Source organism: Hemibagrus wyckioides, linkage group LG19 (assembly GCF_019097595.1).
Source record: "Hemibagrus wyckioides isolate EC202008001 linkage group LG19, SWU_Hwy_1.0, whole genome shotgun sequence".
Classification (NCBI taxonomy): domain Eukaryota; kingdom Metazoa; phylum Chordata; class Actinopteri; order Siluriformes; family Bagridae; genus Hemibagrus; species Hemibagrus wyckioides.
The window spans coordinates 2,067,125-2,080,029 of NC_080728.1; the positions used below are offsets into that span (position 1 = coordinate 2,067,125).

The 12,905-nt window shown below is 36.8% G+C and overlaps 1 protein-coding gene and 1 pseudogene across 1 annotated transcript; both read left to right on the forward strand.

Moving 5' to 3' along the window:
* Positions 1-12,905, forward strand: part of LOC131370449 (NACHT, LRR and PYD domains-containing protein 3-like) — an 87,619-nt pseudogene that overhangs the window by 44,244 nt on the left and 30,470 nt on the right.
* LOC131370171 (NACHT, LRR and PYD domains-containing protein 3-like) lies at positions 10,538-12,508 on the forward strand. The gene is made up of 3 exons (XM_058417340.1): positions 10,538-11,258; positions 11,615-11,665; positions 11,892-12,508. The coding sequence occupies exons 1-3, from the start codon at positions 11,191-11,193 to the stop codon at positions 12,427-12,429; spliced, it is 657 nt and encodes a 218-aa protein (XP_058273323.1). The 5' UTR covers positions 10,538-11,190; the 3' UTR covers positions 12,430-12,508.

The following is a 12,905-nucleotide window of genomic DNA, read 5'->3' on the forward strand; positions in this document are numbered from 1 at the left end:
CTAAATCTGTCTGTGATTTAGTCATCAGTGAAAGAGTTTTGAAGTAATTTATTCATTTAGGGAACTAGTTTATGGTGTCAAATTAGCGCCATAAGTATCATGCTTGTAAAAGAAAAAATACACGCAAATCACAAAATTGAAAACACAATTTATAAAAATAAAAAAAATTAAATTAAAAAAAAGAACTCAAAACACTAGGAAATAAAAACAAACTTTTATTTCCTGTGCTTACTTTACTTGGATGTTTGTTCTTTCTGCTACTTTTTGCTCATTATTTAATTTTTTGTTTATTCGCACTACAGTTTTCTGTGTTCTTCTTTCCAGATTACTAGTTTGTTCTTTCCAGGATGCTAGTTTGTTATTCCAGTAATCACAAGTAGAGTTTTATGCAGACTAGGGGGCAGGATAAAAGTCTCCATTGGTCCACTGCTTCTCAATTTACTGCCCTTCTCTAGTCAATCAGTAAAGTGACGTTACTGACGCGCGACTCTGACGGGTAGTGTTTGAACCTGCCTTGAGCAAGTGAGAAGATTAAATTAATACGCTTGAAGCTTCTTATATTTGTGTCTATTGTAGTATCATGTCAAACCTCCTGTTATTATGCTAAAGAGTATTTTAATGAACTGGACAAGTGTGTCATTAAACAATCATTAGCATCATAGCATAGTGTTATTGTTGCTCAAACAGTAGAGTAGTGCTCTATCAGCGCTAAGCTCATGAGTTTAGTTTCATCATGATGAAATGTATACATTTAAAGCATTGTAAGTCGCTTTGTGTTTACTAGATAGAATATTTCAAGGTGGTTTCTTATCTCTGTGTTATCCCAGACTCTTAATCAGAGTCCTGTATCACTACATCCACAGGCTCAGGTCAGTCAGATACAGGGTCAGGGGCAGCAGGATCAGAGACGGACACATGCACTGGTCAGGACATGGCCAAGTGCATACTGGTGGATAGATTCCCCGTGCAATGTTTTCAAGATGGCCGTTAATAAATGCTAGATCTGCAGTTTTATATAAGTAAATGAAAGTCTTCTGCATTACTCTTTATCACCCTTTTAGCTCTTTCCCTGATAGTTTCAGGAAAAAAAGAATAAACACTGCTTCCAGAAACCAGGAAAGATAAAAGCTTTAGTTTGAATGTTCAGGGCTGCCATTACAGTAGTGTTAGTGCTGATACAAGATGTACTTGTTTTATTTGTAAAATATATATATATATTTTGCTTAATGTTTTAAAAGTATTTGACTCTGCACTTCTGTTTCTGCCCATTGCAGTAATTTTATTGTTTTATAATTCTGTGTCGAAGGGCTGTTACTGCTATAGTTCTGTTCTATATTGAAAAAAGAAAGAAATAAAATGAAGTTTTGTTAAAGAAGTGACTGTTACTGTCTTAAATTAAGGCCAGAGAGAGAGAGAGAGAGAGAGAGAGAGAGAGAGAGAGAGAGCAGTTTATTCATGTTATAACTTCAAAATAACTCTTTAAATTAGAAATTATTTCTAGACTCTTTATTTATGTCTGAGTGCTGAAGATAGATCAACATCATTACAGAGTTGTATGCCACCATAAAAGCTGCAGAAGGATTTAGGGTTATTAGATGTAAGCATTGCAGAGTGATGCTTTAAATGTAATTAAAACACATTTATTCCCCAATTTACTGCACATAGTTTAAAACTAATAAGTACAGATCTAGTCTAAAGTCTCGGGAAGGGGAGTTTGGTTCAATGGCTGTCCTAAACTGTGCCTGTGACTCAGTCTCTGTAAGCACAACCCCAGCACTCTGCTTCTTGAGGAAGAAAGCGATGTCCTCCACACCTGCACAAAACAAGTGGAACATTTAAGAACCATTTTAGACATATTACACCTGATTCAGTGGCATCTAACTAATTTATACATTGATATTGATTGCATGTAGTAATGCGTAATTGCCCATCTTCTCACTTGCTGAAGACAGGTTCAAACAATAACCTATACAGCTGTGCGTCAGTGACGTCACTTTACTGATTGGCTAGTAGGTTGAGATGCAGTGGACCAATGGAGACTATTGTCCCGCCCCCTAATTTGCATAAAACTCTACTTGTGATTTTTGGAATAACAAACTAGCAACCTGGAAAAAACACAGAAAACTGAAGCACGAATAAACAGAAAATTAAATAACGAGCAAAAAGTAACAGAAAGAACAAACATCCATTTTTTTCTTTGTTTGTTTGTTTGTTTTATTTTTTAAATTCTGTGTTCAATTCTGTGATTCGCATGTATTATTTTTTTTAAGTACAATACTTATGGGGCATTTTTTAAAATAAATTTGTCTTTAAATGCATAAGCAAAAATATTTTAGCAAAGCCCTTTATAATAAGTTAAAATGTAAAATTTACTAAAGAAATCATCTTGTAGCATATAAATACATTAATGTTTGTTACAGTATATGATTTAACAAATAAATAAATACTCTTACAGTCACCAGAATTGAATGCTTTGCTGCGTTTTTGTAAAACAATCTCTTCTCAGATACTTTTATAAAATTCTTGTGTTGCCTGTGTTCCAGTTGTGATCAAACTCTAGAAACGTCCCTGTGTACAACCAGTGAAGAGTGTGTCATTGTGTCTCTACAGGTTGTGGTGTTGTGGTATCTCAGATGAAGGCTGTGCTGCTCTGACTTCAGCTCTGAGATCAAACCCCTCACACCTGAGAGAACTGAATCTGTCTGATAATAAAATCGGAGACTCAGGAAAGAAGCTGCTCTCTGCTCTTAAGGATGATGAACATTACAAACTACAGTATCTGATGTGAGTAATGACCTTTTAATAAAAGTTCAACCTTATTATCAATAGTTGTACATTTCTCTTTAGTTCCAATAAATATCAGATTACCAGGTTAGGAAATAAAACCAGTTTTAGAAAATGTCACTATATTCTATTTAAAGTTAATTTTTCTAACAATTGTCTTTAATGGTGTTTTGTGTTCAGTAAAGTGTGTTGATTTAAAATTCATGTGAAGGCAGAAAACAGGGATTCAGACAGAGTCTACAAAATGTCCCAAATGAGTGCATGAGAGTGATTGTAAATGAACATTGTGTCTTCTGTCATTCCTGTAAAATTCACCTCAGCTTCTTCTTAAAGTCTGCACTTAAATATAAATGTAGAACAAGAACTAAATGACACAGTAGTGTTCGTTATTTAAAAAAGCTCCTGTGATTGGATAAGAGCAGTGATGTGATGGGTAAATATCTGCTCATTATCCTGTTAGAACTTGTGGAAGTTCTCATTTGTTCTAGCTAAATGTTAGAACACAGATGTTAGTAAGAATGAAGAAATGTTGAATGATTAATTATAAACAGGAGATGATGATGTTTCTCTTGGAGCAGAGATGATTACATGATGTTGATCATGAAGTACCACAGTCCACTTTGTGCTGATTCATTCACATCTTTTTCTTTTAGATTCAGGCTGTAATGAATATCTGTGTGTGTGATAAAGACTCTGGTATTCCTGAATGTTGGGGAATAGAGAAGATGTTTATAAACACATCACTCATTTACTTATGACACATTTAACTCGATAAAATTCTACTGACATCAATTCTGCTTGTCCAATCAAATGAATGGACCAGAACAAACTGTTGTATAATATAGTTCTGATGGTTTGTGTGATTTCTCTGTTCATTAATTGTTTAGTATTGTAATATGTCTTAATATTTGTATACATTTATAGTATATATTTAATGACCATTTTATTAGGAATGGCTGTTTATCTGCACTGAACGCTTTGAATCTTGAATCTTTAAAATCCAGAGAAAATGTTCTTTACTAATTTAAACTGGTAGCAACTGTTTTATTTTATTTGTTTTTATGTTGAAATGTTTAAAGTTACACTGGTAAAAATTATGTTTAGAATTTACTTAAAATATACATGCACAATTTTTGCATCATGCTTTTTACATAACATCAACTAGAAATAAATGTAATATGTAAACTTAACAAGAAAAGCTTTATGTGTACACAGTGGAGTAGTGATCCCTGGAGAAGTGGGTATACGTCAGGGGGAGGGGGGTGGTGGCTTTGTGAGGGTCGGGAGGTCGTTTGGCTGACGTTAGCTGTGCTACTGTCTACATCACTATCGTTAGCTGAGCTGCTGGCTAACAGCACAGGTCATTTGTAATTCTGAAAACAAATTTTTGTTTGAGTAGTTCACTTCACTTTTCTTGTTAATTTATTATTTATTTGAAATAGCGTTAAATGTTTCTAAAATGACAGGCAGCGAATCAGGTAATGATTGACAGGGTTCTGATCCAATGGTGTTGAGCATTGTCAGATTGTCTGGGATGGGGTGGTTGCTATCATATTTGAAGGGAAGCCAGCGCCTCGGTCCTGAGCACATCACTGATTTACTGGGTGTTTTTAGGGAATATTTGATTTTATTTGTTTACAGTTTAATTGGGTTAGCTACTCATGTGATAATCTTTCATGATTTTCGCTAATGCAGGACAGAACTGAACAATGTGCATCAAGAAGTAGATAAAAGAAGTGGGTATACGCCATATACCTGCCTATACCTTCCACTACACTACTGTGTGTACATAACTATACAAGTTCACTCAACATTCTTTACTTAAAATTATCTAACATCAACTGGATTTACTGGGTAACTTCAAGTTGTCAACTTTAGATTTAAGCTATTTTACTTTTAAAAGATTTAATTAATTGAGTCAAACCAACATACAATTTTAATTTCTTTTAGATCTAGAGCTATTCAATAAATCACACACCAGAACATTCAGTATCTTAAAATAAATAAAATATACAATTGGCACAAAATAAAGAATTTTATGTTTGGACAGAAGTTGCACTACTATGATATACAAATGAATTATTTTTGAATGATTGCATTATTCTCTGCAAAATAAAATAGCCCGAAAACCAGAAATCATTAGTATAATACTACTGAAAGGTATGTGACAAAGTTGGAAAAAGGAAGTTCACAACAAGTGACTTTCCTCATTTTTTTCCAACCTTTGTAAGCCTTCATGAAGGATTAACATTTCTCCAACATTTATCTTTGGAACATGAAACAAATTTTACAATTTTGCTAAAAGTGAGTGCAAACAATTTAGACCCAGATGAGTGTGGCTAAACATTTAGACTTTAAACATATTTAACATTTAGACTTTAAACATATTTAACATTTAGACTTTAAACATATTTTGGCTGAGGGAAGAAACTGTTACACAGTCTGGTTGTGAAGGCCTGAATGCTCCGGTACCTCTTTCCAGAAGGCAGGAGGGTGAAGAGTGTGTGTGAGGGGTGTGTGGGGTCATCCATAATGCTGTTAGCTTTGTGAATGAAGCGTGTAGTGTAAATGTCCGTGATAGAGGGGAGAGAGACTCTGATGATCTTTTCAGCTGTCCTCACTATCCAAATCAAATCAAATTCAAATTCAAATTTTATTAGTCACATACATAATGGTACACAGTGTGATATGCAGTGAAATGCTTACACCACTGTTATGACCCTAGGAAAAGGAAAAAGAATAAGGACAGAACAAAAGACAGGATAAAAAATATAAAAATAAAATACAATAGGCTGAAGGGTCTTACGATCTGAAACGGTAGAGTTCCCAAACCAGGCAGTGATGCAGCTGCTTAGGAGCCTCTCGATGGTCCCTTTGTAGAACATATTCAGGATGGGGGGAGGGAGATGGGCTTTCCCGACCCTCCACAGGAAGGCTGCTGGGCTTTCTTGCTGATTGAGCTGGTGTTGATGACCAGGTGAAGTTCTCTGCCAGATGAACAGGTGAGGTGTTCAGGCCCAGCAGGCTCAGTTCCTCAATCAGGTACTGAGGGATGATTGTGTTAAATGCTGGACTGAAGTCTATAAACAGCGTTCGTATGTATGAGTCCTTACAGTCCAGGTGGGTGAGGGCCAGATGGAAGGTTGCGGTGATGGCATCATCCATGGAGTGATTAGGACGATACACAAACTGCAAGGGGTCCAGTGAAGGTGGTAGCTGTGTCTTGATGTGCCTCATGATGAGCCTCTTGAAGCATTTCATTACGATTGGTGTGAGTGCGGCAGGATGATAGTCATTGTGGCAGGAAACCGTAGACTTCTTGGGCACAGGGATGATGGTCATTGTCTTGAGGCATGTTGGGACGATGGAGATGCTCAGGGAAATGTTGAAAATGTCAGTGAAGACATCTGCTAGCTGCTCTGCACACTCCCTCAGCACTGCCAGGAATGTTGTCTGGTCCGGCAGACATCTGTGGGTTAACTCTGCATAGAGTTCTCTTCACATCAGCTGTGGTGAGACAGAGCACCTGGTCGTTAGGAGGAGGGATTGTCTTCCTCACTGTTACATTGTTCTGTGCCTTGAACCAAGCGTAGAAGTCATTCAGCACATCTGGGAGTGAGGTGTCACTCTCACAGGGAGGTGGTGATGTCCTGTAGTTCATGATCACCTGGATGCCCTGCCACATGTGCCGGGAGTCTCCACTGTGCTGGAAGTGGCAGTGGATTCTTTGGGCATGTACGTGCTTCGCCTCTCTGATGGCTCAGGACAGTTTGGATCCTGCTGTTTTTAAGGCCGCCTTGTCCCCTGCTCTAAAGGCAGAATCTCTCGACTTCAGGAGAACACGCACTTTTGCAATCATCCACGACTTCTAGTTGGAGCATGTGGTGATGGCCTTGGAGACAGTCACGTCATCGATGCACTTGCCGATGTAGCTGGTCACTGATGTCATGTACTCCTCCAAGATGATAGAGTCGCCATTGGTTGCAGCCTCCCTGAACATATTCCAGTCACTTGCTGTGAGCCCAGCTAGCTGAATGGCACCGTCCAGAACTGTTGCTGAGCCACATCTCAAAGAAGGTACAAACCATTGTCACTGGGGCAGTACCTTTTAATGGGACAGAATTGTACCTTAATATAAAGAAACATATTTGTACCATTCCAATTTGTACCATGTGCAACCAAAATATACCTTTTGTTTTTTTTAAAACCTGTTTTTTAACCTGCTTTTTTAAACCTCATCAAAGGTACAAATCTTATCCTTCAGGGTGCCACCACAGTGACACAGCACTTTGTGCCTTAACTGTTAACTGTGTTCCTTCCAGAACTATTAAAGTTCTTTTTCCTATTGAACAACAAGCACATTCAACTGAACCCAAAGGGCATCAATTTAATATCAGTAACTTTAATTATCAAATCCATTTATCCCAGTTTACAGTAAAATGTTTGTGTAAATTCATATTTTCACTCTATAATCAAGATTTCAAAAATATTCTACCAAAATATAACTTCTTTAAAACATGGTACACAATACTTTTTTCCCACACAATACCCTTATTTGAAAAAGTAATGTTCACACCCAAGTCTGCAACAGATGGAAAAGTCATGCTCATGAGCATGAATCAATCCTATATGTTTGATTAGTTTTACAACAATTAGATGTGAACACTTTGGACATGCTCCTAGAGATTGTATGTTATTTGCAAATGTGATGAAGAGGGACCTGTCTAATACTTATGTACCCTTGATGTGAGAACAATTTTGTACATTGATTTCAATTTTACCTTAAAAAGGTACAAAATAGTATCATCAGGTCTTTCCTGTACCATTTAAGGTACAATTATTGAAAATGAGAGTGTAACAAAACAATGAATTTTCAGAATAATGTCAAAACTTTATTGGTTATTTTTTGTCTTTATCTTGAGATGGGTAAGTCATTATTTCCTCCATGTTTTCATAGTGTCTTATCCCAGTTAGTGCCCTATAGCATATTCTACAGATGGACATTATGCAGTGTTTGGTCACCACTGTTCCTTTCAGACCCAGAGAGTCTACTCAACCCTCATTACAATTATCAGATGACAAAATTTTTGATTGTGCACTGTAAGATTGTCAAGTATAAATAAATACTGGTTAAGCACAGCATGATTTAGCACATGTATGTGACAAATATTTGTCAGGTGATGTGTGTGATATTGATAATATTCTTATACACAGTAGTGAGTAGTTCCAACACTTTACATTCCTTAATCTAACAGACCTGGATCATCTCATCAGTTGACTAGTAAATGGCTTATGACCTGGAATGGGAGTTTCTGCTGGAGCCTTCTAGGAAGCGGGTAAGCAAACACTAACAACATTGTGCATGAGCGCCCTCTACTGCCTGATCGTGGTAATGTAGCATTTTCTCAGGCTTGTGGAACTACGTACTTGATAGTAGTTCAGGTGAATGAAATTAAACTCAGTTTTAAGTTTTTAATTGTGCACACACGAATTCGTTGGAGGACTGTATGTGTGTACATCGAAATAATAAGAAGTAGTTTCAGCTGTGAAAGTTTGGATTTTTAACATATCTGTCATTAATGCATGTTACCTTAAATCACATGTTTACCTCAAATGAGTTCCTTTATCAAAAACTCCCTAATGGTCATTTAAACAAACCTAAAAATAACCACTAGCGAAAGTTCTGTATAGATTCTATTAGGTTATTTAAAAGTAAAAAAAATAACAACAACAACAACATCTGGGAAGGTTAGTTTTCAATTTTTATAATGAATAAAATAACCATTAATAACTAAAAATAACCATTAGAGAACGTCCCTAGAACGTTGTTATTTGGTCCCAAAAATATATATAAATAAATAAAAAATAACTAAATGGGAACCATATGCTAACGTTAGGGGAACGTTCTGTGTTTGCTGGGAATTTGATGCAATTTATAATTTCCCCTAAGAACAGAAAACAGATTCTACACATTTTAAAATATAACTGATTACAGATCAGGTCTTTGATTACAGAGTGGTCATATAATGTCCCCTAAAGGCAAGACAAATCTTAATTAATCTAAATTATCTTTATTAATTTTATTTATTAATAAAATAACAATACACATAAGGTAATGTAAATTATTTATCTTTCATATTTTTTCACAAAGTAAAAAAGACAAATATGACTTTCTTTTTCTAACAGCATCCATGTTAGGAGCAGATTTTCTGATTTTTTTTCCCCCTGAAACCTGGAAAATCAGTAAACCTCCAGTACAGGTTATATGGTATTGGGTATCAAATAAAGTGCAAAAACAATACACTTACAAACATTTTACAGAAAGTATTTGCAGTGAAACACTTATTTTACAGGTACTGTAATTCCTGATTATTACAAACACCCTTAAAAAGTCTAAATAGATTAAAACCATCTCAAACTTTACATATTCAAACAATAAATCTAAACACACTGCATGTTAATGATAAAAAACTGCAGAAATACAACATAAGTACAGTATTTATATAGTGCATTATATATTGTGAAATATCCTCAAGTGAAGAAAAACAAAATAAACTGATATATTGTAATAAGGTACACACCACTATTGATTCTAAAACACTTTTGTAAATTTACAATAACAATCATTTACAAACAGTTCTCATACAGTATATGGAGAAAAGTATTGGGACACACCTCTTAATTATTGAATTCAGGTGTCTAAAATCAAGCACCTAGCCATGCAGTCTGCATTTAGAAACAATGAAAAAAGAGTCGTTCTGAAGAGCTCAGTTAAGTGAAGTGTGATACTGTGAAGGGATGCCACCTTTGCAATGTCAGTTTGTGAAATTTCATCCCCACTAGATATTTCAGTAACAGAGTCACATGTAAAAGTCACCAACATCCTGATGATTCAATAGCTGAAGAGTTCCAATGCCTGCCCAGCAAAATGGAAGCTGTTATAAGTATAAAAGTGTCAAGCTCCTTATTAATCTCTATGTATTTAGAATGCAGTGTCATTAAAATCCATGTCAGTGTAATGATCCGGTGTCCCAATACTTTTGTCCATATGGTGTCTAAAGGAAATAGCACGGTGTGTTGATTAATATCACCGTTTTAATTTGCTTCAATAGTGTGTGAACGCACTTTTTTCCACCGTTACATTTGCGAATCAGTTTCCTACCAAAAGAGTTGATTCAAAGAGTCGACTCAGTCCGGAATGACACATCACTCGTAATGAATCATTCTTCCCAAAGTGAAAGAGTTTCTCTCTCCGCCTCCACTCCATTTTGGGAAGCGTTTGGAAAAGTTAAAAGTCTTTATCTCCGGGCATAAACGGTGATATTAATGTCACAGAACAAGGACTGTTGACTAAAGGTGAATTATTTGTTTATTTTTATGTTAGAAGAATGTGGATATATTGTATATTAAACTCGTGTGACGGAAACTGCAGAAAATCAGCAGGACACTGAGCACAGGCGCGTTCAGCTTCTTTCACCTGTTTCACCTGTTTCACCTTTCACCTGAGAGAGCTTTTCTCTCTTCAGTCTCCCCTTCAGCAGGTGAAATCAGTCCGAAATCAGTCCGGTCTGGATAACAGATCTTGCTTCCCAGACAGGGGCGTGTCTAGAGCATTGTCAGTGGGGGGTGGGGCATGCTGGGGCACCAGGTGTAGAAATCAGGTGATACACAGGAAGTTGATCATTTATGTACAGATCAGCGTGAGGAGGAAAACACATCAACATGTCTAATAAACTCTAGGAGATCTCTATCACCTTTAATGACTGTAATGATAGTGAGCATTTTCCACATATACTGCGCGTTAGCATTGATACGTAGCATTTAAATGTGGAGTACAGAATAGATAGATAGATAGATAGATAGATAGATAGATAGATAGATAGATACTTACTTTATTGATCCCGAAGGAAATTCCAGATAGTGACACCTGATTCACACATTGTCCTTTTACCATGTTTCAACTAGAATGTTGCATTTCCAGAAGAAAATGCGAGTGTGATTGCAAATATGTTGCTTAAACTATTGCAAGACATGCTCAAATAATTAAAAAAAAAACCTCCTCCCTCACTCTAGCTGACGTCACACACACACACACAGTAGCGGTCTGAAGTCCGTGAAAAATACATTTAAAAATCCATCTAAAAAAAACTATAACACTTATCAGCATGAAAAATAATAGCACACCTAAGCAGCATTTTAGATTTGGAACCATGTTTCTACCTATTACTGTTTAAGCAATAGGTTGCTTAAACTATTGCAAGAAATTCTGAAATATTATATAAATACAACTCTCAAACCGGGATCTCCAGCATGTGAGGCGAATGCGCTAAGAATGTACCACAAGCAATGTAAGTCGTTACTGGCAAGTTAACTTATTAAGATGAGGTTAACATCACATTACATCACATGAAGAGTGATCAGTCTATGGAGGTTCTTCTGGTGTTTAAAGATGGAGACTCCTCACTTCTACACAGGTAAAGTCTCCTCACTGTTAATGTCACTGATAAAGTCACACTTAAAGGCAAATTTAACTAGATAAACAGGATCCAGGCTGTAGTATTATACCGGCTATAGTTAGGGATTTTATACCTGTGAACTTTTCTGACAAGATTTCTTAAATACTCTGTATTTGTATTTGTTTAGAACACCTGACCTGATGTATCCAGTCACATCCCTAACAGCCATATGCCTAGAATAACTAGAATTAAAATAGAAACAGAGTTTTTAGTCCCCTTTTGTAATGTTCCGTAGACATGTGACATTTAACACTGTGTATAATTAATGCTGAATGAAGCTGATGAAACTGATCAACTCCAGTTTTTGTTCACAGTGTTCTACAGAAAGCAGGAGACAGAAGAGAAACGATCATCACAGATACAGGGTAAGATCAAAACCAACATGACTGACACTGACACACTAATATTATAAACCTATCTACTGTTAAATACAGAGTGATTAGATTATTGAAATCATACAGTAGATGAAGATAAACACAGTGAGAAGATCATAAAGAACTATCTGTGGTAACCAGTCAGAAAAAAGTGATCTTAAAGTCTAATAATTGAAGCCCATGTCTCACCACATCTTCCTGCTTCACCATATCACAGGAACCACCCAGAATCTGCTGCTGTAAATGAAGTCCAGAAAAAGTTCAGATTAAATCTGATGAAGAAGTTTCAGTGTTTGAATGGAGTGATAATAAACCTGGGAACCCAACCCCTCCTGAATGAGATCTACACAGAGCTCTACATCACAGAGGGAGACAGTGGAGAAGTCAATAATGAACATGAGGTGAGACAGATGGAGGCAGCGTCCAGGAGAACAACAACAGAGGAAACACCAATCAAATGTAATGACATCTTTAAGCCTTTATCTGAACAAAACGAACCCATCAGATCTGTGCTGACAAAGGGAGTCGCTGGCATCGGAAAAACAGTCTCTGTGCAGAAGTTCATTCTGGACTGGGCTGAAGGGAAAGCAAATCAGGACGTCCACCTCATATTTCCACTTCCTTTCAGAGAACTGAATTTGATGAAGGACCAGAAACTGAGTCTGATGGAGCTTCTTCATGTCTGTTTTAAGGAAACAGTTTGGAAAAGGTTCTGTTCATTTTTGACAGATTGGACAAGTGTCGTTTTCCTCTAGATTTCCAGAACACAGTGAAAGTGTGTGATGTAACTGAATCAGCGTCAGTGCAGGAGCTGCTGATAAACCTGATCAAAGGGAATCTGCTTCCCTCTGCTCTCATCTGGATCACCTCCCGACCTGCAGCAGCTGATCAAATCCCCTCTGAGTGTGTGCATCGAGTCACAGAGGTACGAGGGTTCAGTGACCCACAGAAGGAGGAGTACTTCAGGAAGAGAATCAGTGACCAGAGCCTGGCCAATAACATCATCACACACCTGAAGTCATTAAGAAGTCTCTACATCATGTGCCACATCCCAGTCTTCTGCTGGATTTCAGCCACTGTTCTAGAGAGAATGTTGGGTGAAGCAGAGAGTGGAGAGATCCCCAAGACTCTGACTCAAATGTACACACACTTCCTCATCATTCAGACAAACATCATAAGAGAAAAATACTCAAAGAAGCAGGAGAGTGATGAAGAAATGCTTCTTAAACTG

Bases quoted from the DNA above. Each gene is read 5' to 3' on its own strand.
- LOC131370171 (XM_058417340.1), top strand. From the start codon at position 11,191: ATGAAGAGTGATCAGTCTATGGAGGTTCTTCTGGTGTTTAAAGATGGA. The intron at 11,259-11,614 runs GTAAAGTCTCCT...TTTTGTTCACAG, and splicing joins GACTCCTCACTTCTACACAG to TGTTCTACAGAAAGCAGGAG. The intron at 11,666-11,891 runs GTAAGATCAAAA...ACCATATCACAG, and splicing joins ACGATCATCACAGATACAGG to GAACCACCCAGAATCTGCTG.